General features: G+C 45.8%; 1 protein-coding gene across 1 annotated transcript in view; it reads left to right on the top strand.

Annotated features, from left to right (window-relative positions):
- PTPN13 (protein tyrosine phosphatase non-receptor type 13) overlaps positions 1 to 22,546 on the top strand; it is a 158,436-nt gene extending 135,890 nt beyond the window's left edge. The window contains exons 32-47 of the mRNA XM_053404141.1: positions 252 to 410; positions 2,183 to 2,354; positions 2,450 to 2,660; positions 3,487 to 3,557; positions 4,126 to 4,187; positions 5,187 to 5,298; positions 6,445 to 6,579; positions 8,238 to 8,320; positions 8,853 to 8,908; positions 9,971 to 10,074; positions 12,124 to 12,272; positions 12,842 to 12,932; positions 15,189 to 15,526; positions 15,985 to 16,200; positions 18,668 to 18,730; positions 21,577 to 22,546. Of these exons, the coding sequence (XP_053260116.1) occupies positions 252 to 410; positions 2,183 to 2,354; positions 2,450 to 2,660; positions 3,487 to 3,557; positions 4,126 to 4,187; positions 5,187 to 5,298; positions 6,445 to 6,579; positions 8,238 to 8,320; positions 8,853 to 8,908; positions 9,971 to 10,074; positions 12,124 to 12,272; positions 12,842 to 12,932; positions 15,189 to 15,526; positions 15,985 to 16,200; positions 18,668 to 18,730; positions 21,577 to 21,657 (2,103 nt within the window). The 3' untranslated portion in view covers positions 21,658 to 22,546. The remainder of the gene's footprint in view (positions 1 to 251; positions 411 to 2,182; positions 2,355 to 2,449; positions 2,661 to 3,486; positions 3,558 to 4,125; positions 4,188 to 5,186; positions 5,299 to 6,444; positions 6,580 to 8,237; positions 8,321 to 8,852; positions 8,909 to 9,970; positions 10,075 to 12,123; positions 12,273 to 12,841; positions 12,933 to 15,188; positions 15,527 to 15,984; positions 16,201 to 18,667; positions 18,731 to 21,576) is intronic.
- Positions 22,547 to 22,685: the final 139 nt, after the last annotated feature.

Genomic DNA, 22,685 nt, shown 5'->3' with positions numbered 1-22,685 from the left:
CTGTTTTTAAAACATGGCAGAACATTTTTGAGCCAACAACTGCATTGCAAAATTCAGAGGAAAATCCAAGGGAGAGTTATGTTCTGATCTGCACGTTAGTCCCGGAGGTGCAAATTGGTTTGTTCGCAGAAATTGCAATCCTCAAATACCACCACACAGATAGATAACACATGCAGATCTATGTAGCTGTGTATGTGTAATGTGTTGCTAGTTCTCAGTCTGAAACGTTCTGAAAATGTGCTTCCTTCCAGGAGGTGGAGCTCCACGTTGTCCTGACTAAATCAGAGAAGGGTAGCCTTGGTTTCACTGTGACCAAAGGCAATGATAACGTTGGCTGTTACATCCATGATGTCGTTCAAGACCCTGCCAAAAGTGATGGGAGGTTACAACCCGGAGATCGACTGATCAAGGTGAGTTGGAATGAAGCAGAAGAAAAAGGACCACTTGGTTTGTTTCCTGTTAGGTTGCAAAACAAATCCACAAAGGGTCCAGAGGGTGGCAACACGAGAACATGGCTCCCCATTTGTGGAATACTCTCCCCAGGGAGACTCACGTGGCGCCTTCATTACATATCTTTAGGTGCCAGGCAAAAGCATTCCTCTTGTTGTTATGCTCTTTGAAGCATAATATGTGTCTTTGAAGGGCATGGGACGCAGGTGGTGCTGTGGGTTAAACTACAGAGCCTAGGACTTGCCGATCAGAAGGTCAGCTGTTCGAATCCCCGCGACAGGGTGAGCTCCCGTTGCTCAGTCCCTGCTCCTGCCAACCTAGCAGTTCGAAAGCACGTCAAAGTGCAAGTAGATAAATAGGTACCGCTCCAGCGGGAAGGTAAACGGTGTTTCCGTGCACTGCTCTGGTTTGCCAGAAGCGGCTTAGTCATGCTGGCCACATGACCCGGAAGCTGTACGCCGGCTCCCATGGCCAATAAAGCGAGATGAGCGCCGCAACCCCAGAGTCTGTCACAACTGGACCTAATGGTCAGGGGTTCCTTTACCTTTTATCTTTGAAGGGCAGTATATAAATTCAATAAATAAATAAAATTAAAAGATAAAACTTGGGGGCAAAACAGCAGCACTGAGGCTGTTGCTGCAGCAGACTAAAGATGTTTGCAGTGGGCTAAGGGATTTGCAGTGGCCGTGCATATAGCCTGATCTGCTGGAGAGACATCTCAAACCTAAAAGTTTCCACGATAGCCTTCTTAGTTTATATCTAGCTACAGTGGCTGTCAGTGCAAGAACAGTTTACTTAACGATAGCTTGTGACAGCCGCATTGGTTGTACACATCCTTTCTAAGGGCACATCGCTGGTTCCTTTCAGAAGTATTATTCCAACAAGCAGTTAGACTTTCTCAAGCTGATTTGCCTCTATGCATTTTTGATGTTATCCTTCTGAGTGCTTGCTTTGATGTTGGTTTTTATTATGTATTATTTGGTGCTGTTACATACTATTTAGTGCTATGCATCTTTTCTCCAATTTTGCTTCTTGCAAGTTACTTTGAACGTGTTTTATGAGGAAAAAATGGGATATAAATTAACTGATTTTTACCGAGAAGATGCTAGTATCCTAATTCATATTGTTTGTAGTTCCCTCTTCCAATCTTCAGTCTTTGTATCTTGTAGTGTGTGTGTGTGTGTGTGTGTGTGTGTGTGTGTGTGTGTGATTACCTCACCTGAAGGGGTCCTTGTGCAAATCCCATGTGTTTTTGTAAACAGCTTTGAATCTACAATCAAGTGGTATATAAAATTTGTGCAATAAGTAAATAAATAAAATGTCTGCCCCCTCTCCCCCCCCCTCCTCAATCACCATGACAGGCATCTGAAGAAGTGTGCATGCACACGAAAGCTTATACCAAGAACAAATTTAGTTGGTCTCTAAGGTGCTACTGGACAATTTTTTAATATATTTCAACCATGACAGGCATTCATAATAATAATATTAATAATAATTTATTATTTATACCCCGCCCATCTGGCTAGGTTTCCCCAGCCACTCTGGGCGGCTTCCAACTGAATATTAAAAACAATACAGCATCAAACATTTAAAAACTTCCCTAAACAGTTGTCTTTTAAAAGTAAAATAATAGTGTCAGACAATCATTTCACTGTCTGGAAATGCTGCTTAGGTTGTTTAAATCATTGCCACCTCTCAGATCTCTCTCTTTCTTTGATATTCATCTTCACAGGTTAATGATACAGATGTCACTAACATGAGCCACACAGATGCTGTCAGTTTCCTCCGAGCTGCTCCAAAGACAGTCAGGCTGGTGCTTGGGCGTGTTTTGGAGTCGCCCAAGTTTCCCATGCTGCCACATCTACTGCCTGACATTAACTTGACATGCCATAAAGAAGAACTGGGTAATCCATTCTTTCGTGGCCTCTGCCCATCCGTCCTCTTCTGTTTGCAAAAGCAAAATATGTATGGTGCTATTTCTTCTCCTTTTCCCCTCCAGGCATCTCCCTTGCAGGTGGTCACGACAGCCTTTATCAAGTGTTATACATTAGCGATATCGCTCCAAAATCTGCCGCAGCCGTAGAAGGGACTCTTCGTGTCTTGGATGTCATCCATTACATTAATGGGATCAGCACCCAGGGCATGACTTTGAAAGAGGCAAAGAGGACGCTGGAGATGTCGCTTCCAACAGTGGTGTTGAAAGCAACAAGGTACTTCCTAGGAATGGCTAAATGCTGTACTGTTTATTTTCTTTATTCCTGCCTTCCTTCCATGATGCAGCTCAAGGTGGCCTACATGCAGTCTTCCTTCCAGGCACCTGACAAGAGCCCGGTCGGCTTAATTTCAGTAATGTACTGTAGATTCCAGCATATTAGGCAACTGGGCGTATAAGACGACCCCCCCAAATTGGCAGCTGCCAATTTGGGGGGTCGACTTGTACGCCCAGTCCTATACGCGGCAGCAGCAGTGGGCGGCAGGCTCCGCGCCAGGAGGAAGATGCCCGGCGAAGCTGCCCAGCGATGCTAAGCTGGCTTCTCTGGGCGGCTTCCTCCTGGTGTGGAGCCCACCACACACTGCTGCTGCTCAGCAAACCCATTCCTAGCGTATAAGATGACCCCCGACTTTTTGGAGGATTTTCCGGGGTTAAAAAGTCGTCTTATACGCCAGAATCTACGGTACATATATTTTGGGCTCAGATTAAGACATGCTGAGGCTTTAAACTGTGTCACGTTTCAGAGGCCCCATAACACAATGCCCCTTTTTTGTAGTGCTAAGAGAAAAGAGTAACGAAAATAAGAATAACCAAGTTTCATATTTGCATATGTACCAGAACGTAGGCAAGGATGCAACTAAAAGCAAACCATCAAATTAAAGCATGTATATTGAAAGTTTTGGTCAATCCAGCACAGAGATCACATGTGATCTCTTCCCAGTTAATAATGTGGTGAAGAATTGCACGTCTTGAGTACAGACAGATTTCAGGTATATTTTGAACCGTTTGCACAAACTGTGCTTAAGAGTTTCTTATTTTCTCAGGGATGGCCATCCGGTGTTTCCAAAGTCCAAAGGCCCCGATAACTCAAGTCCAAGGTCAATAAAGCATAATGGTAAGGGCATAAATGTATACAAGTTTTACAAGCTGATTTCCTATTGTGCTGTGTACAGTTTCTCAAAAGTGGCAACAAGAGAATGGGCCTTTTCTGTGGTGGCTCCCTTGATTGTGGAATGCTCTGCTCAGAGAGGCTCACCTGGTGCCATCATTACATGTCTTTAGGCGCCAGGCAAAAACATTCGTCTTTACCCAAGCCTATGGCTATTAAATAGTCTATGACTTGTGAAAATGTGGGGGAGAAGAGTGTTATTATGATGACTATTTTATTACTAGGCTGTCCATCAGTTTGCTTTCTATTTTTATTATGTTTTTATCATTGATGCTCTGTAATGCGTTTTTAATGATGTACACCTATCACTAGGATCTTCTGATAAACGGTGGTATTTAAATTGTAATAATAATAATAATAATAATAGCAGCAGCAGCAACAACATCCTCAAAATTACATTTAAGAAAGATAAATAACTTTTAATTGCAAGATGGCTAAATTTCAAGTTATAATTTGATATGTATTGGTTTGTTGGAAAATAACAAATCATGCAACTTCCACACACTTCCCGTAGGTCATTTACTTGGAGAACCCTATGGCAAAGCAGAAATAGGACCTGAGGCATATGCACCGAAAGTAAGTAACTGAGAACAGTTACTCTCTCCCCTTGTTGCTGCAGCAGGAGGAATTGTGCCGCACAATGAAATGTTTGTGTTTTGAAGGGGAACAGCTTTGCGCAGGGCAAATTTACATCAGTGGTGATCTTGGCTGTTCACATGGTCTTCAGCTTGTCAACAGCTGGAGCTGGATCCAGCAGATTTCCTTCCTTTTGAAGAAAGTGTATTTTTCTGGCAGATGAAATCTGTTTCTGACAGAGGAAATTCCTTCTGCCAGTGGGAGAAAACCTTCCCATCCAGCATTTTTGACTGTTCAGTTATTAATAAATATTAAATACCCAGTATTTAAGCAGAAGTAGACATGAATCAGATAATGCCATTTACTGAATTTTTAAAAAATATTAGATTAGTCAAGTTTTGAAGTGTCTGGAAAAGTTTATTTAAAATTTGCATGTTTGATGATATCAGACTAGCCTCCTTCCTCTGTCTTTCTGTAAGCCAAGTCAATCAATTGTTTAGTGTTACCTAAAAGTACTGCTTCCCTCATTTCCTTGTACCGTCCCTGCTTTTGAATTCAGAGAGAAACCATAGTCGACTCTTAGGCCCGAACTAGGCAGGTTTTGCCTGCAAACCAGAACTGGAAACCACTATCAAACCATGGTTCCCAATTCTGGTTTGTGGATATAGGCTATGGTTTGTACAAACCACAGTTTGCCTAGTTCAGATGTTAATAGCAAGCCATTTTCAATTGGTCAGTCAGCAAGTCAGGGTGGGAAATGGAGCATGTGATTGGAGAAAGGTTCCTTCGTGTAATGCCAAACCATGGTTTGGTGCTGTCTGAACCATGTCATACCTAGTTAGACGTTGAGAGGGATTGAATCTGGGGCCTTCTGCAAGCTACGCATGTGCTCCAGCAGCGAGCTGCATACTTCCCTGAATCGTGGGACCAAAACACCTAAACCCATATTGCCAGCAGTGCTTAAAGAGAAAACTGATTTATGATTCTTGGTTTTGTTAGGTTAATGGTGAAATGAACAACAGCCACTATCCAAAAGGGCCAGGGAATGTCACCGTATCTAAAGACGTTAGTAGTCAGGCCTCTGATTTTTCCAGCTACAGTAACAACTCAGGTAAGGATGACAGAGTGGGACAGTTTGGTGTCTCTTACAAAAGCTTTTTAGGAGTGCACTGAAACAGTAAAATGAATGAGGGTGCTGTGCCTAAGTATTCTAAGTTGTATTGTCCGGCTTCAGTATAATGTTCTTGAACAATAATGTTGTTAGAACTGTATATTTATTTGGATGCTATTCAACCAAGTCTTACTTAGCATTGACCCATTGAACTTACCGTATTTTTCGCTCCATAAGACACACTTTTTTCTTCTTAAAATCTAAGGGGAAATGTCTGTGCGTCTTATGGAGCGAATGTGTGGTCCCTGGGGCTGGGGGGGGGAACCTGGGCTTCCCCCGCCAGCCCCAACCTGCTCTTTGGGGCTGGGGGGGGAGCTGGGCTTCCCCCACCGCCAGCCCCACCAGCCCCGGGGAAGCTTCGCACGGCTATCCCTGGCTTTTGCGGGAGGTGGGAGAAGGGACAGAGCGCGGCTCTCTCACTTCCCCCACCTCCCGCAAAAGCCCCCAAGAGCCGCGCTCGCTTTAAAGAGCTGTATGGAGTGTGTGTGTGGCTCATGAAAGGGAGCGCTGAGCAGAGCCTGGGATGCATACAGGCTCTGCTCAGCGCTCCCTTTAAATAATATTTTTTTCCTTGAATTACCCCCCCCCCCAAAAGTAGGTGCGCCTCATGGTCAGGTGCGCCTTATGCAGCGAAAAATGCAGTAATCAGTATGGCTGTTAAGTCCGTGATTTTCAATGGGTTTACCACCCAAAGTGCTGTCCGGGTATACATGGTGTTTTGCTGTGAACAGGCCTCTTCCTCAAGGAGCTTTCGATATAGATTTCCAGATTACACCAGAGGAAGGGTGTGAGAAACATGGAGAAACAGAGACAAGGGTAAATTAGATGAACGCAAGCAATGGTAGCTGAGTAAACTTGCGTAGATCACACAGTCCTATCATGATTTCCTTCCTTTCCGAGGAAGGGGAGGGGAAAGTGAGTCTGCTTGCTTCTTTTTCAAGGATTACCTAGCACTGAGAAACAAAGAAGAGATTATCTAAAAATTGTATTGCCTTTCAGCAAGGGGAGTGGGGCTATGCAACTCCACATGTTCCTCATTTTCTTCTCCCTGGCAGCAACAGCTATGTGACATTGTTTTATTTAAAGCAGAGGTGCAAGACGATGATTCTTACGATGTGGACGATCACAACGAAGTCATTCAGTACCTTTTAGATGTCGTAGATGAAGAAGCCCAGAACCTGCTAAACCGTAGTAACGCCGCATCTGGGAACCACCTGTCAGGTACAGTCAAGTGAGCCATCGGTCAAAAAATCCCACTAATAAGAGACCATTCCAGAGTTGATATACTTCACAAGATTGAATTTTATTAGGCCTGCAACTCATTTCTTATTAGGTCGCCGCTATCTGTGATGCAAATGCCTTGTTAGTGCTAATTCGGTCTGCATGCTCATTAACTTCCAGGGAAGCTTTCTCAGCCAGAAGTTGCTGATAAGCATTGCTTAACCGTTGGCAAAATCGTTGCTCTTTAGCAGTTGCAGAGTTCTGTCTGACATAGTTTCAGGCTCAAAGCTGGAGGCTCCCATTTCAGGGTATCTTGGAAAATAAACACCTGTGTGTTGTGTATTTGAAATGTTTGTGCGAGTCTTGCTAAAGCGCAACATTTTTTTCCTTGAGAGAAGGGGCTTTTTGGTAGTGGTGCCTCAGTTGTGATGTTGTTGTCATGGACTGGCCGGATGCAGAGGACCAGCTGGGGAACTCCCAAGAAAACTACCGGGGGGGAAAGGCTCGGAGCCAGGGGATTGGTGGTGGGACAATGATGAATGGTCTGAGGGAGAAGAGGGAGCAGGCTGGGAGGAAGAGGTTGTGGTGATCACACAGAGTCCCCGGACGTTTCACTGTCTATTGATCCCTGTGCCACCACTTTATTTCTTGCTGCCACCACCCAGGCCCTACCTGGGACAATACTGAGTCCAGTCAGGGTTAAATTGGAACATAAACTTTTGTTTATTTATTGCAGTTTAACAAGCGTGTGGTTTCATAAACGGTATCAATCAATTACAATCAGGGGGTGCCTATCCAGACCTATAACTTCCGCTACCTGCTCTCACTCACTAAACCACCTCTCAGATGGTTGTCTACCTAGCTCCTAACTGTTCCTGACTCAACTTATTTCGCTACACTAACTCAACCTACCCACACTCTATCCCAATTCACTCCCACTCCAACCAACCACCCAACTCCCAACAAACTCTTCCCTTTGCCCCTCCCAGAGCTGGTTTTATAGTCCCTCTGACTCCACCCCCCTGGGTTCTGATTGGGTAACCTGTTTAACTATTTCACCTCCAGCACTCTCATATGTTAACGTCACATAGGTGTCAGAGTGCTTGTGTGTGTGCGCGCGCGCGCTCAGACCAACATCTGGTGACAGCAAAAAAGCAGAAAAACTAACGAAGCATAATGGAAGTATAAAAGGCTCAGAAATAGGAAAGTCAGAAATAGATCACTTCACCAAAGTTGGTAGCTTACTTTCCAAAGCCCCTTCAAACAATTTGCTGAAGAAATAAGTGGTTCCTTTAGTGTCTGTGTTTCAGCTGCTGATAGTTGTTTCCTACCCTTAATTATTGTGCTTGGCAATACTATTCGGATAGCTAAGCATTTAAGGAGCAGCAGCTGGATCTTTTCCAAGTTAGCCCCATGGATGTAGTAAGAATTCTTCTTTTTTCTGGCAGGTCTCCTGTGTCTTTTATTAGTTGTGTGGCAGGCAGATGTTCAACGGGGGAAATCTCCAGCAGCCCCCTCCCCTCCCCCACAGCCCTAGCCTTCATGAGGTTTTGTTAAATAGTGGCACACACTTGCATTTAGTGAGTGATTAAAGCCTATCAGTCCTGATCAATTGTGTGGGTTTTTTCTTATTTTTTGACAACATGTTTCTCTCCCAGTAGAGGCAAATGGGAAACTTGCAGAAGAGAAATCAGAAGACACAGACTGTGATGGGTCATCGTTGCCTGACGATTTCCCAGAGGTAAAATAAATATGGTAGCAGGATTTTTTTTATAAAAAAATTGCACAGGTTTTATATGTGGAATTGTTGTATATATGCAGCTATTTTTAGTAGTTTTCACTTTTTTATTTTTGCTTTGTCTGTAACTGTTTTATTTGTTTTCATAATTGTATATTTTACCTCCCCCAAGGACCTTACGGTAAAGGGCAGCTTAAAAAAGAAAATATAAATGATTAAAATTGTGCAACCTAATCTGCTGATATGTGATTGAAAGCCATCCAAAATATTGACTGTCTGGCAAATGGCATAGTGTTTTTAAGTATTATAGAAACTATCAGCATCTTTGGCGGGTGTTGTGGTTGTCAGCACAAAATGGTGGGTGCAGGCAGCAAAAAGAAAGAGGTGACAGTATTCTATATTCTCCCATCGCAAAGAAAAGAACTGGATAGAATAAGGCACAGAATTTTTACATAAAAGTTTTCTACCTTGCTAGTTCCCCGCTATGTAATTATAATTCATTTTACAAGTGGTCTTGTTCTGTTTTTCTCCTTAGCCACCCCAAATAAATGGCTGTGAAGAGTATTGTAATAACAAAAGGATTTCTGAAAGGTGAGATTTTTATTTTAATGGAGATATACACAAGGCCAGTCCTCCTTAATTTGGCTCATATTTACTGGTTTTGACAGCTCAAAAAAAATGAAATAAAAATATTGTGTGATAATATAGTCTTAGTCACACTTAGCGACATACAGTGGTACCTCGGGTTACAGACGTTTCAGGTTACAGACTTTGCTAACCCAGAAATAGTACATCGGGTTAAGAACTTCGCTTCAGGATGAGAACAGAAATCGCACGACAGCGGCACAGCAACAGCGGGAGGCCCCATTAGCTAAAGTGGTACCTCAGGTTAAGAACAGTTTCAGGTTAAGAACAGACCTCCAGAATGAATTAAGTTATTAACCCGAGATACCACTGTACTTGAAATCGGTGTTTTTTGCTGTTGCATGGAGCCCAACAGCTTGGGCTCCATCTACACTGTGCATTTAAAGCAGCATCATACCACTTTATAAACAGGCATGGCATCCCCCAAAGGCTCATGGGAACTGTAGTTAGTTAAGGTTTCTGAAAGGTGTTCGGAGAACCCTGTTCCCCTCGCAGAGCTACAGTTCTCAGAGTGGTTTAATGATCAGTTCCTCTCCACAGGAAACTCTGGAAATTTTAGCACTCTGTGGGAGTAGACAGGTCTCCTAACGACTCTCGGAAGAAGCCTTAACAAGCTGCAGTTCCCAGAATTCTTTGTGGTAAGCCACCCAGTGTATAGTGCTGGTGGGGCCGAATATAATGGCCACGTTTCCATGTTCCATTCCATATTTCATGTGGCATGCCGTGAAGGTCAGGCTTCCTTTGCCGTCTGCAGATTATGCTTTGTTTTCTGTGACCTTGTAGAATGTCGAATAAGATGGCCATAAAACCGCAAATGGAAACTACCTCCCTCCCATGAATCATACTAAGATTTGGCATATGTAATCTAATTAAGTTGGTAATTCCTACTTTCATTTGAACTTCCATTGCTTGGAACCTTTTGTTTCTTAAGATTATTTTGTGTCCTTTGTGGTGGGGGAATGCGGACACAGTTTGGGGTCTTTTTAAGGAAATGTTTGTATTTTTAAGATTACCCCAGCGACCTCTGGCGGGTCAGGGAGACGACGATGAGATTACCTGGGGAAGTGACGAGTTACCGATTGAATCAATAAACCAGCAGCAGTCTGTTAAAGGTAAGCAATCAAAGAGAGAGGGGCCAATTCGCAATATTTTTGGTCTTCTGCAGATTACCTGTTTATTCAGTATTCATTCTGATTTGCTTCCACATAGTTTATACACAGGTTAGATTTTGTCCCATCTTTATTAAACAATTGTTCTGACTCTTATACGGGGCGGTTATAGAACAATGATGCCATTGCTGGGTGCTTAAGTCTTTCTGTCAATCATTCAGTCGTCCCACACTTAATCCTGCCACTTCCCTAACCACAAAGACCTGGCTTTCTTTAAAAAGTGGGTTGTTGTTATTATGATGATTAATTAAATTTGTATACCGCACTTCATTTGAAGATCACAGGGTGGTTCGCAACATAAAAATACAAAATGAGAACATAAAGTACATAATAAAACAATAACAAACCAGTAAACCCCCCTTCCCACAGACACATTTAAAAGGCCATGGAATGTTCAATCAGCAGAAGGCCTAATTATAGAAAAACATTTTCGCTTGGCGCCCAAAGGTATGTTATGAAGGCAACAGGCAAACTTCCTTAGGGAGTAAAAGGTAAATGGACCCCTGACCATTAGGTCCAGTCGTGACCGACTCTGGGGTTGCGGCGCTCATCTTGCTTTATTGACCGAGGGAGCAGGCGTACAGCTTCCGGGTCATGTGGCCAGCATGACTAAGCCGCTTCTGGCGAACCAGAGCAGCGCACGGAAACGCCGTTTACCTTCCTGCCGGAGCGGTACCTATTTATCTACTTGCACTTTGACGGGCTTTCAAACTGCTAGGTTGGCAGGAGCAGGGACCGAGCAACGGGAGCTCACCCCATGGCAGGGATTCGAACCGCCGACCTTCTGATCGGCAAGTCCTAGGCTCTGTGGTTTAACCCACAGCGCCACCCACGTCCCTCCTTAGGGAGAGCGTTCCACAAATAGGGAGCCACCACAGAAAAGGCCTGTTCTCTTGTTGACACCCTCCAGACCTCTTGTGGAGGGGAAACACAAAGAAGGGCCTCACATGATGACCACAGGGTCTGGGACGGTTCGTATGGGGAGAGGCGGTACTGAGCCGTTTAAGGCTTTATAGGTCAAAACTAGCACTTTGAATTGGGCCCAGAAACTGATTGGCAGCCAGTGCAGTAGGCCAGGATTGTGTTACATGCTCAAGACATCTTTCTCCAGAGAGCAACCCTGGCTGCTGAATCTCTGCACCTGCTGAAGTTTCCGAACTGTCTTTCAAGGCAGCCCCACATATAATATGTTGCAGTAATCTAACTGGTAATCTCCCAGGCCTTTGACTAATTAAACCATCTATAGCCTTTTAAACTGGGAGGGGTTATTGTTTTTGTTTGTTGTTATGGTATGTATTTTTTGTGTTTTTTTATATTGCGAACCGCGCTGTGACCTTCGGATGAAGGGGCAGTATAGAAATTTAATAAATAATAATAATAATAAACACATTTAAAATGCATAACTACCCCCAAAGAATCCTGGGAACTGGAGCTCACCTCCCACAGCACCCTTCGCAAACACGGTTCTTGGGAACCTTTGGGGTAAGACATGTGATTTTAAAACACAATGTGCTTGTCTCTACAAGAATTGCCCCTCAACCTCTCGGCACCAACGTTTGAGCTGTAAGACTACGGCTTACAAACCAATCTACCTTGTCTACAAAACGCAGCCAATTTACCTGGCATAAAGGGTTTGCACTGTACTCATTGTGCAAGGAACGTTAACAATGCAGATGGTTATTTATTAGTTTCTGTTAAATTTGAGCCGACGTTCACAAAAATCTGAGAAAAGCACTGTCGGTAGCAACCTTTGAAGCACCAAGGATGGGAGGGATAATGAGAAACGGGGGGTTGTTTACCACCCAAGTTATATACGGGGAGCCTTTACAAAAGCAATAATCATGATATGTTTTCATCAGCCGCTGACAACTTGAAAGGGACATGTGCTGCCATACAGACAACTGCTGCTATATTTCATGGGGTGGCACCGTAACTGTGGATTTAGGTGGATTTTTATAGGCGCTCATAAATCCCATCTCCTTCCTGTGCCAGATTGCCCTTTAGTCACCGACGAAGAGCTTGCCGCACTTCCGATCGTCCAAGTCCTTCCTTCGGGCAAATATACAGGGTCCAAATTGAAGTCAACTATCCGGATGCTGCGAGGCCTATTGGAACAAGGCATCCCTTCAAAGGAGATTGAGGTGAGTGTACACTCTCTTGCGCTGTGGACACAATCCTAAGAGTTGGAAGGAACTCCAAAGGGTTCTCAAGTCCAACCCCCTGTAATGCAAGAATCTCAACTGAAGCATCCATGACAGATGGCCACCCAATCTCTGCTTAGAAACCTCATGTTCAGGAGAACCCACAAACAGCTCTTAGCATCAGAAAGTTCTTCCTGAGGTTCAGGTGGAATCACCTTCCTTGTAACTTGAAGCCGTTGGTTCAGGCTTTCTCCATCTTCCATGTGACAGCCCCTGAGGGACGGCTGTCATGTCTCTTCTTGGAATATGAGAGGAGATAACATGGTAATGCAAACAGGTCTGCTTCACTCACCTCTGATTCTTAGTGGACATTTCCCCTCCGAAAACACAGCTGGTTTGTTTTTGTTTTATTCCCCTACATTCTTAGATGTTTTCTTACATGCACACCATAAAAACTAATCTGCTTACACATACTTTAACCTTGGTTCAGTCTGGTGCTTTTTAAAAAAATAAAAATTCATGTACATGTATTTTTAAATGATGTTAGTTAACTACACGTCTCATTACAGAATCTTCAAGACCTAAAGCCTTTGGATCAGTGTTTGGTGGGCCAAACAAAGGAAAACAGGAAGAAGAATAGATATAAGAACATACTGCCTTGTAAGTTCTGATTTCCAAAAGGCCACTTGTAGTTTAATTTGTCTCTTTCCTGGAGGGTTTCCCTCCACTTGGTAACTGCGCGTGAATTCTCTGTGCTAGGAGATAATCTGTATTGATTGTGTCGATAGAGGTGCGATGGATGTTCCCCAAGGTGGGATTTGGTGAACTGAGGATGAAGGGGAAAGTGAGTGAGTAGGGTGGCTCCTTTGTGGCACATGGGCCTCAGATCAGTGGCAGGCATGCCAAAATGGTTACCCAACCAGTTAAAACACAGTACACCAATCCTGCATAAGTAGTAGCCCACCTGACACTTGATAAATATCTCGTTTCACTTCCTGCTTGGGGTTTGGCACCCTTTCTGTGGGACGTACCAAGGCAGTTACGTGAACGAGAAATATTGCTGCCCTCATTATATCCAGTTTGGCCCTGGGGTGCAAGTCCTGTGTGCCTAGTATTAGGTGTTTGGGTGGTAACGGCGTTCTGTTTGACAGTCAGTGCCAAGTAAACTCTCTTGAGACTGAATCCCATGCAGAGCATTCCTGAGAGCAGTTAATATGTGCCACTACATTCAGATATATGTAAAAGATCTCACTTGAGCCAATGCCCCCTTTAAGAAAAGGTCTCCCAAAGAAAACATAAGGCTACGTCACTGTGACACAAGCACGGACTGTACAACAAATAATTTAGTATCCTGTCCTGGTTATCACGCTGCATCCACTAACCTTTACCCAGTGTCTGTTCTGCTTGGGCAGAGTTTACACACTATCTCACTGTTCTGTTGCTCATCCTCTGTATTCATTTCCCAAGAGATACTTAGTGGGAGAGGCAAGTTCCAGAAATGCAGAGCTCCATCACATTTCCCAACAGAATCTGAGCTTTATGCAGACACAGTACAGTGTTACAGATTCCTGCTTGCTGTCCGATAATAGTATGAAGTGATGTTAGGATCATTGCCCTCTTGTGCAATGATCCTCATCAAAATAACGAGCTTCAAATTCAAGAGATCCAGGATCTGAGGCCACCTCCTAGGAAGGTTCTTGAAGTTCTTCCTGAAGGACTATAGCCTCAAGTTACTAATAAGGAACTGCAGATGTGTACTTGAAAAATGTTGGTTTTTCTGCATGTGGTGTATTTGGCTGGGGCCAAGCCAACAGGGGCTGGTACTCTCTAGCAAGCCCCATTTGAGAGCTTCCCAGCCCTGTCCAGTTAGCTATTGTTGGAGACAAGAGTGCAGGATTCAGTAAAGCTGACCTGGCAAGCCATTTCTTACATCGTTCTTCCCCATTTTCCCAATGCACTTTATTCTGACTCGCATCTAGGAGGCAGCTTCTGAACTGACAGAGAAGAAGAGAAAGCAGGTGTGTGAATCTGACTTGAGTGTGCAGTTTTCATGCATGTAAATGTCCCAAGGGGGGAGAACATTGCTATTAAGTGACCTCTCTCCATATTTGGAGTTTGAGCCCTCACTGCTGAGGAGATGCACATGCCTTTTGGACTACACTAGGAAAGAACTTGCACACCTGCTTTCCCACATTTTTAGCATTGCGTCCACAGCTGTGCCAATGCATTTTGAAGAAGCTATGAAATAATGTGATTTCGTGTTGTTGTGTTTGAGGTTATGCTGTGAGTCTTTGGCATAGCTCACTAGTCTCTACTGTGACTAAGCCTATGTATATGTAACTGAAATAATTATTCTTCCCATGTTTACACCTCCCTCCCCTGTTGTCCCCCCCCCACCTTGTCAAATTAAAGATTGTAGACTCTTGTGGACAGAGTCCCGTTCTGTTGAACGTCCTAAAACTTCATGCAAATAGATGTCATAAAGGTAAAGGGACCCCTGACCATTAGGTCCAGTCGTGACCGACTCTGGGGTTGCGGCGCTCATCTTGCTTTATTGGCCGAGGGAGCCGGTGTACAGCTTCCGGGTCATGTGGCCAGCATGACTAAGCCACTTCTGGCAAACCAGAGCAGCACAAGGAAATGCCATTTACCTTCCCGCCTGAGCCGTACCTATTTATCTACTTGCACTTTGACATGCTTTCGAACTGCTAGGTTGGCAGGAGCAGGGACCGAGCAACGGGAGCTCACCCCGTTGCGGGGATTCGAACCGTTGACCTTCTGATCGGCAAGTCCTAGGCTGTGGTTTAACCCACAGCGCCACCCGCGTCCCCTAATAGATGTCATAGCAGCAGCAATAAGAGCAGCGATAATAAAACACCTTTTTAATTCCTGGTTCTTCTGTTTTTGGAATTGCAGACGACACCACAAGGGTACCCCTGGGGGCCGAAGGTGGCTACATCAATGCCAGTTTTATCCGGATGCTGGTGGGGAGTAAGGAATATGTTTATATTGCTTGCCAAGGACCCCTCCCCACCACAGTGCCGGACTTCTGGCAAATGGCTTGGGAGCAGAACTGCACTCTCGTCGCCATGATGACCCAGGAAGTAGAAGGAGAAAAGGTCAAATGTCAAAGGTACTGGCCCGACGTCCTTGGAAAAACCACGATGATCAGCGATAAGCTCCGTCTCGCTCTGGTGAGGCTGCAGCAGCTTAAAGGCTTTGTCATTCGAGTTATGGAGCTAGAGGATATTCAGGTAAGGGAACAGGGTGTCACACTTTGCAGAATGACCTTGTGGGAGAGGTGAACTGAGAAGTTGGGGTGTGTGCCAGGTGCAGATTGGCTGTTTCATTTTCTCCCTAGTATTATTTATTGAACATGTTAGTTGCGTGTCACCCGAAGGTCTCCGCAACAAAGAAAACATATACTACATAATACCACGAGGGAAAGGGAATATAATACGTTAATATTCATGTAACATAATGTCCATGGGAAAACAAACAAACAAAAACTCCAGCTGTATAAATAGTAGTGAACAACTTTAACAATACTCAAACAGAGGAGGGAGAAAGCTCTACACGAGATAGCTGCCTGTTGGGTTTTCGAAAAGTGGCAGCTTTTTGCATTTGCTCAGAGACTTGTTACTCTTCACAGAAGCCTCAATTCTTGCTCTTTCTGGGTTTTTTTTTTTTTTTGTTTTAATTTAAAATCTAGACTGGCGAACTCCGGCGTATTTTCCACCTAAACTTTACTGCCTGGCCAGATCATGACACACCGTCTCAGCCAGATGATTTGCTCACCTTCATATCCTACATGAGGCACATCCACAAATCAGGGCCGATTATCACTCATTGCAGTGCAGGCATTGGACGATCAGGGACGCTTATTTGCATAGACGTGGTGTTGGGACTGATCAGCCAGGATCTTGAGGTAAGTGACTATCCATTGTCCTTATTTTGCATCCACCGTTCTTCTAATGCAATGGGTACGAATGATACAACATCTCCATGGAAAGTATAGTTTCAGTTTCGATATATACTCAGAGAATTCACAGGTTAACTACCCTAGGTGGCATTTTCTTCTGAGCTTTTAATGTTCCATTTACATTCGCTGTGGGTTAAACCACAGAGCCTAGGACTTGCCGGTCAGAAGGTCGGTGGTTCGAATCCCCGCAACGGGGTGAGCTCCCGTTGCTCGGTCCCTGCTCCTGCCATCCTAGCAGTTCGGAAGCACATCAAAGTGCAAGTAGATAAATAGGTACCGCTCCGGCGGGAAGGTAAATGGCGTTTCCGTGTGCTGCTCTGGTTCGCCAGAAGCAGCTTAGTCATGCTGGCCACATGACCTGGAAACTGTACGCCGTACACCGGCTCCCTTGGCCAATAAAGCGAGATGAGCACCACAGCCCCAGAATTGGCCACGACTGGACCTTACGGTCAGGGGTCGCTTTACACTTTACCTTTAGCTTACTTCAGAAATGTGTGGAAAATAACCACGTGCATTTGTATAATACGGTGCCTCACACCCCTGGACAAGACTAGCTGCATATTCTTAGCAGAATATGTATCTGACTTGAGCAAGTTTTCTCTGGGGTCAGAATTAGATGTTCAGCAGTGCACCCAGGCCTACTGGCATCTGTCAGGGATGCGGGTGGCGCCGTGGTCTAAACCTCTGAGCTTCATGGGCTTGCCAATCAGAAGGTCGGCAGTTCAAATCCCCGCAACAGGGTGAGCTCCCATTGCTCTGTCCCAGCTCCTGCCAACCTAGCAGTTCGAAAGCACACCAGTGCAAGTAGATAAATAGGTATCGCTGCAGTGGGAAGCTCAACAGCGTTTCCGCACGCTCTGGTTTCTGTCACGGTGTTCCGTTGCGCCAGAAGCGGTTTAGTCATGCTGGCCCCATGACCCGGAAAGCCATCTGCGAACAAACGCCGGTTCCCTTGACCTGAAAGCGAGATGAGCGCCGGAACCCCATAGTCGCCTTTGACTGGACTTAACTGTCCAGGGGTCCTTTGCCTTTCCCTTTTACCTTTACTGACTTCTGCCAAACATCTGTAAAGAGCAGGGTGAGGGGGCAGCTTACAGTGGAGAAGCAGCAGATGGGAAGAGGGATGCTCAATTATTCCCCCACCTGCAGATGTTCACCTGCAATCACCTGCCCCACCCCAGGGTTACTGGCACATTTCTGCATTATTGCATTGGAAGGCGGCTATTTAGAGTGCCCTATTCTGGGCCCAAGAGATGCGGGTGGCGCTGTGGGTTAAACCACAGAGCCTAGGACTTGCCGATCAGAAGGTCGGCAGTTCGAATCCCCGCGACGGGGTGAGCTCCCATTGCTCGGTCCCTGCTCCTGCAACCTAGCAGTTCGAAAGCACGTCAAAGTGCAAGTAGATAAATAGGTACCACTCCGGCAAGAAGGTAAATGACATTTCCGTGCCCTGCTCTGGTTCGCCAGAAGTGGCTTAGTCATGCTGGCCACATGACCCGGAAGCTGTATGCCGGCTCCCTCAGCCAATAAAGCGAGATGAGCGCCACAACCCCAGAGTCGGTCACGACTGGACCTAATGGTCAGGGGTCCCTTTACCTTTACCTTTATTCTGGGCCCAAGGAGCAGCACATTGGGGCATATAAAAGCAGGCCAGTTGCCACAGCACCATGGAGAGTTCCAAGTGAGCAACTTGCTCCAAAAAGGACTGAGTGAGGCCTTTGCCTTCAGCCCACCTCACCTGTGTTGAAGAGCTGCAGACCAAGGGCCAACTCTTAGGTTTGAAGGAAGACACTTCCTGTTTGCTCCATAGCCCTCCTGCCTAGTGTATTCCTTGCACCACTCTGCTGGCAAGGCATTGTGGGAGGCTCTTAGTTCTTCAGGGGATGGTGAGGGTCATGGCTCTGGTTCTATAGGCTTTGGTGATTTGGAGATCTAACTCAGCAGCTTCCTGCCAGCCCTTGATCACCACTGGCTGCCTCAGAGTCAGAAACCTAATGGAACTTCTCATTAGGGTCCCTGTAGCCACTGATTCAGTGCCTTGGTCTGGAGTCATGGCAAAGAAGGGGCTTCTGTGGAGCTTAAGCATCCACCTGCCACTGCCCTGTTGCAAATCTCCCCCTCGCCCTAGAGGTGTTTTGCAAAGGCCCAGAGCCAAGACTGGTGCTGAACATGTACAGACTGCCTTGGAGACAGAGTTTCTTAAGAGTGCTGGGAACTGTAACTCTGTGAGAGATAAGCACTCGTTCCTAAGATCCTATGGGGAAAGCCATGTACTGTAAATGAGATTTATTTGTATGCCGTGTGTGCAGTCCTCCTTTTAGCCCTTGCACTGGTGCACTCTTCTAGAACACTTCCGCAGGTTCCTTTCCAGACCAGTGGTGCCTAACAGCTTCTCCTCTTTTTCCTCTGCCAGTTTGACATCTCTGACGTGGTGCGCACAATGCGCTTGCAGAGGCACGGCATGGTGCAAACGGAGGTAGGTGTGTCCTAACTCAGTTTCGCTTCTGGTTTCTTCGGGAGCTTTTCTCCCACGTATCCCTCTGAACGGCAGATCAAAGAGCAGGAAGGCGAGGAAATTTCAAAACAAGGAACTTGGATACACTGCATATTTCTGCAGGCAGGTTTGGCACCTACGGGTGCATTTGCACTTTTGCAGATGCTGTGTGTAATCTGAGCCATTTAACCCGTGAGACCAGAATGTGGAGGGAATTAAGGATCACGATGCATTCATAAGGCCCAAGTTCTATCCTTAGCATCGCTGCTTGAAGGATTTGGGGCAGTGATGCTGGAAACAGCTTCCACCAAAGTAACTGGAGAGCTGTTGATGCAGCTTGTTAGAATAGACAGGCTTAGTCTGGCTGGCTCAGCCTGTCTCCAGACTGCCTTTGTTTTGCAAGTGGGATTCAATTGCATACCAGCCAGTTTTGTTTTTCCCAATAAAAGCATTCTTGCACAACAAAACTACTTTTTAAAAAAACTACCAGGTAAGGAAAGTGACACAAAAATGCATGATGTGAGATGAAGTGAGGTTACAGGGAACCTGGCAGAGGGCCTTCTTGGTAGTGGTGCCCACCCTGTGGAACACCCTCCCTTCAGATGTGAAGGAAATAAGCCGCCATCTTATCTTTAAAAGACATCTGAAGGCAGCCCTGTTTAGGGAAGTTTTTAATATTTAATGCTGTGTTGTTTTTAATACTCTATTGGAAGCCGCCCAGAGTGGCTGGGGAAACTCAGCCAGATGGGCAGGGTATAAATACCGTATTTTTCGCACCATAGGACGCACTTTTTCCCCTCCAAAAATGAAGGGGAAATGTGTGTGCGTCCTATGGGGCGAATGCAGGCTTTCGCTGAAGCCTGGAGAGCGAGAGGCATCGGTGTGCACCGACCCCTCTCGCTCTCCAGGCTTCAGGAAGCTATCCGCAAGCCTTGCAAGCCCGGCGGGAGTTCCCGCGGGCTCACAAGGCTTGCGGGCAGCAGCCTGCAGCCCCGGTGAGTGTCCGCAAGCCTCGCGCGCCCGGCGGGAGGTCCCGCCGAGCGCGTGAGGCTTGGGGCGGCAGCCTGTCGCCCGAAGCACGCGGAGCCCTCCGGAGGGCTCTCCGTGCTTCGGGCGAGTGTCTGCAAGCCTTGCGCGCCCGGCGGGAGGCCCGATGGGCGCGTGAGGCTTGGGGCGGCAGCCTGTCACCCGAAGCACGGGGAGCCCTCCGGAGGGCTCCCCGTGCTTCGGGCGAGTGTCTGCAAGCCTTGCGCGCCCGGCGGGAGGTCCCGATGGGCGCGCGAGGCTTGGGGCGGTAGCCTGTCGCCCGAAGCATGGGGAGCCCTCCGGAGGGCTCTCCGTGCTTCGGGCGAGTGTTCGCAAGCCTTGCGCGCCCGGCGGGAGCTCCCGCCGGGCGCGCAAGACTTGGGGCGGCAGCCTGCAGCCCGAAGCATGCGGAGCCCTCCGGAGGGTGCCCCGTGCTTCGGGCAGGTGTGTGCAAGGCTTGGGGCGGCAGCCGCGGCTGGGGGGGGAATAATTTTTTTTTATTCATTTCCCCCCCCCCCAAAAAAAAACAAGGTGCGTCCTATGGGCCGGTGCGCCCTATAGAACGAAAAATATGGTAATAAATTATTATTATTATTATGACAGTCAATTGATAGGAAGTTGTATAGCCTTCATGCAGACAAATCCAGATGGATGCTCAGTAACAGTCATGCAAACAAATCAGAATGAACACACCATAAAGAGATTGGCTGGAAATGACTTCAGTTGAAGGAAGATCCTTATACAGTCATCTATGCAGGAAATTCCTTGAGAACAGAACTTAAAGCACCCAGGGTCATGAAAACAACTTCAGGTGGCTGTGAAAATAACCTTTCTGAAGCCTTGGGGAGCTAATGCTAATTCATCTAGACCAGGAGTCACCAGCCTTTTGGAGTTCTAAGGAAATGTTGAGGGTGGGCACCACAAAATTATATATCCATTTCATGGGGTGGGGAGGGGACTGCTGATGGACGAGCCCTCCCCCCCAATAGAAAAATCAGCAAAGCACCTACAGGGGCACCTCCCAAAAAAACAACAGGCAAGCAAAGAGCAGGCAGTATCCCCACCCCAAAAAGAAAACTCCCGCAACCAGCAAAACCAGAAGACCAAAAATTGGAAGCAGGCCCCTGCAGGTACCTGTGAGTGTTTGGGGTCCCAGTTACTAGGCCACCTGGACAGAGGAACATAGAAGCAGAGTCAGCTGTGTTATAATGAGTCACAGTATTAGTACATCTAGCTGAGCATTGGTTACTCTCATGGACAACAACTCTCCAGCGTGTCAAACGGGTCTTTACTAGCCCTGCCTGAAGACACAAGGGGTGAACTTGTTCTACAATTGAGCTAGGTCCCTCCCCCCAAATTGCTTCCATACAAAACGGCATAAGGCCTTCACGGTTCCTATTCTCTTGGTTTGGGCCTATTAGCAGGGCACTGACTGAACAAAGCAGGTTCCTATTTGGGTTTTTTGGGGGGGGGGTTGCACTAGATTAATAATGCTGGTCTTGCAGTGTTCCCCTTGAGCAGCATGGATGGTTGGCAACAGGCAAGGGGGGCGGACGGTGGGGTTGGATTTGTGACTTCAGCCTTCTTCTGAACCACCTTGCGGAATTGCCCTGGAGGTTGTGAGAATGGACAACCTAGTTAAAGGCCAAATTGAAGAAAGAGAGCAAAGCTCTACACCAGTGTAATCTGTGGGGTGAAAGATGAGGATGCAGCTGTGTTTAAGTGGACTCTACTGCAGCCGCTTTTTTGCAGTTCAGAATTGGTGTTCCCGTGAGTTTACACACCGTTTCCTCCTTTTGCAGGACCAGTACGTTTTCTGCTATCAAGTTATCCTGTACGTCCTAAAACGGCTCCAAGCGGAAGAAAAGCCAAGAAGCAACTAAGCTGTTACAAGTCGAATATGCATTTAAGGGGGGAAATAAGGTTCTTGAATAATTTGGGCATATCTACACTACAGAGTTAAAACAAGTTAAATCTCTGTGTGAGGGCTCCCTAGGGGAACAGTAGTTTGGTGACAGACTTGAGACTGGGATACTCAGCGCCCTCATCAAACTACAAGTCCCAATAATTCTTTGGGGGGAAGCCATGGCAGTTAAATTGGTGTGAAACCAGTACGTGTGTGCGTGTGTGTGAATGTAGTGTAGCTGTGCCCTAGGTGAGCTCTGCCAATAGGATTCCAGTTCCAATCTCTATCGAGTACCACTATAACCCCCTCTTTTTTCAACAGGTTGGGGGGGCTTTGTGCGCCATATATATTTAATAACACTGCAATTTTTTTGCAGCTTTTTCAAACTATGATAAGCAATTGACACATTTTTTAAAAAGGAAAAAAACAACCCTGCTTCCTATTTTTAAAGAAGTATTACGTTTTCGCTCCCTCCCAACTATTTTATAGTATATTTCTGATGCAAGGGATGGGCGGTTGGGAAATGAAAACAGTATTTTATCCTGGTGGTCTTTCTTACTGGTAATTTTTTATTAGTCTGTTTTTAAGCGTTTTGTTTATAGCAGAGCAGTCTTTTCCCCCAGCATTTTTAATACAGTAGAGCTTTTTATAGAAAATACTTGAAATCAGTATTTAAGCTTTACAGAACAACTTAACTAGCATAAGGAAAAATAGCAAACGTTTACTGTATTACACAATGTTTACTTTATATAGAGTCTTGTGTATATATTTATATACTTTTACAAAAAAAAGTTCAATTATCAGATGTCTAAGCTTATAACTGCTGGGACGTCTCCACAGTGTAAATAAAACACTTTTAAAAGAGAGTTCATTTTCATACGTCTTCTGTCAATTTGACCTGTTTTTCTCTTCAGCCTCAGATCCTTCTTGCTTTGATCAAGTTTTGGGTGGGGTGGTACCTTACAGGCCGCCCATGCGTAGATGACACTCTGTTCCCTTTTATGG

Source organism: Podarcis raffonei, chromosome 9, assembly GCF_027172205.1.
Source record: "Podarcis raffonei isolate rPodRaf1 chromosome 9, rPodRaf1.pri, whole genome shotgun sequence".
NCBI classification, from domain to species: domain Eukaryota; kingdom Metazoa; phylum Chordata; class Lepidosauria; order Squamata; family Lacertidae; genus Podarcis; species Podarcis raffonei.
The sequence above is the reverse complement of the archived record's forward strand: the minus strand, read 5'-3'. Positions and strand labels throughout refer to the sequence as shown.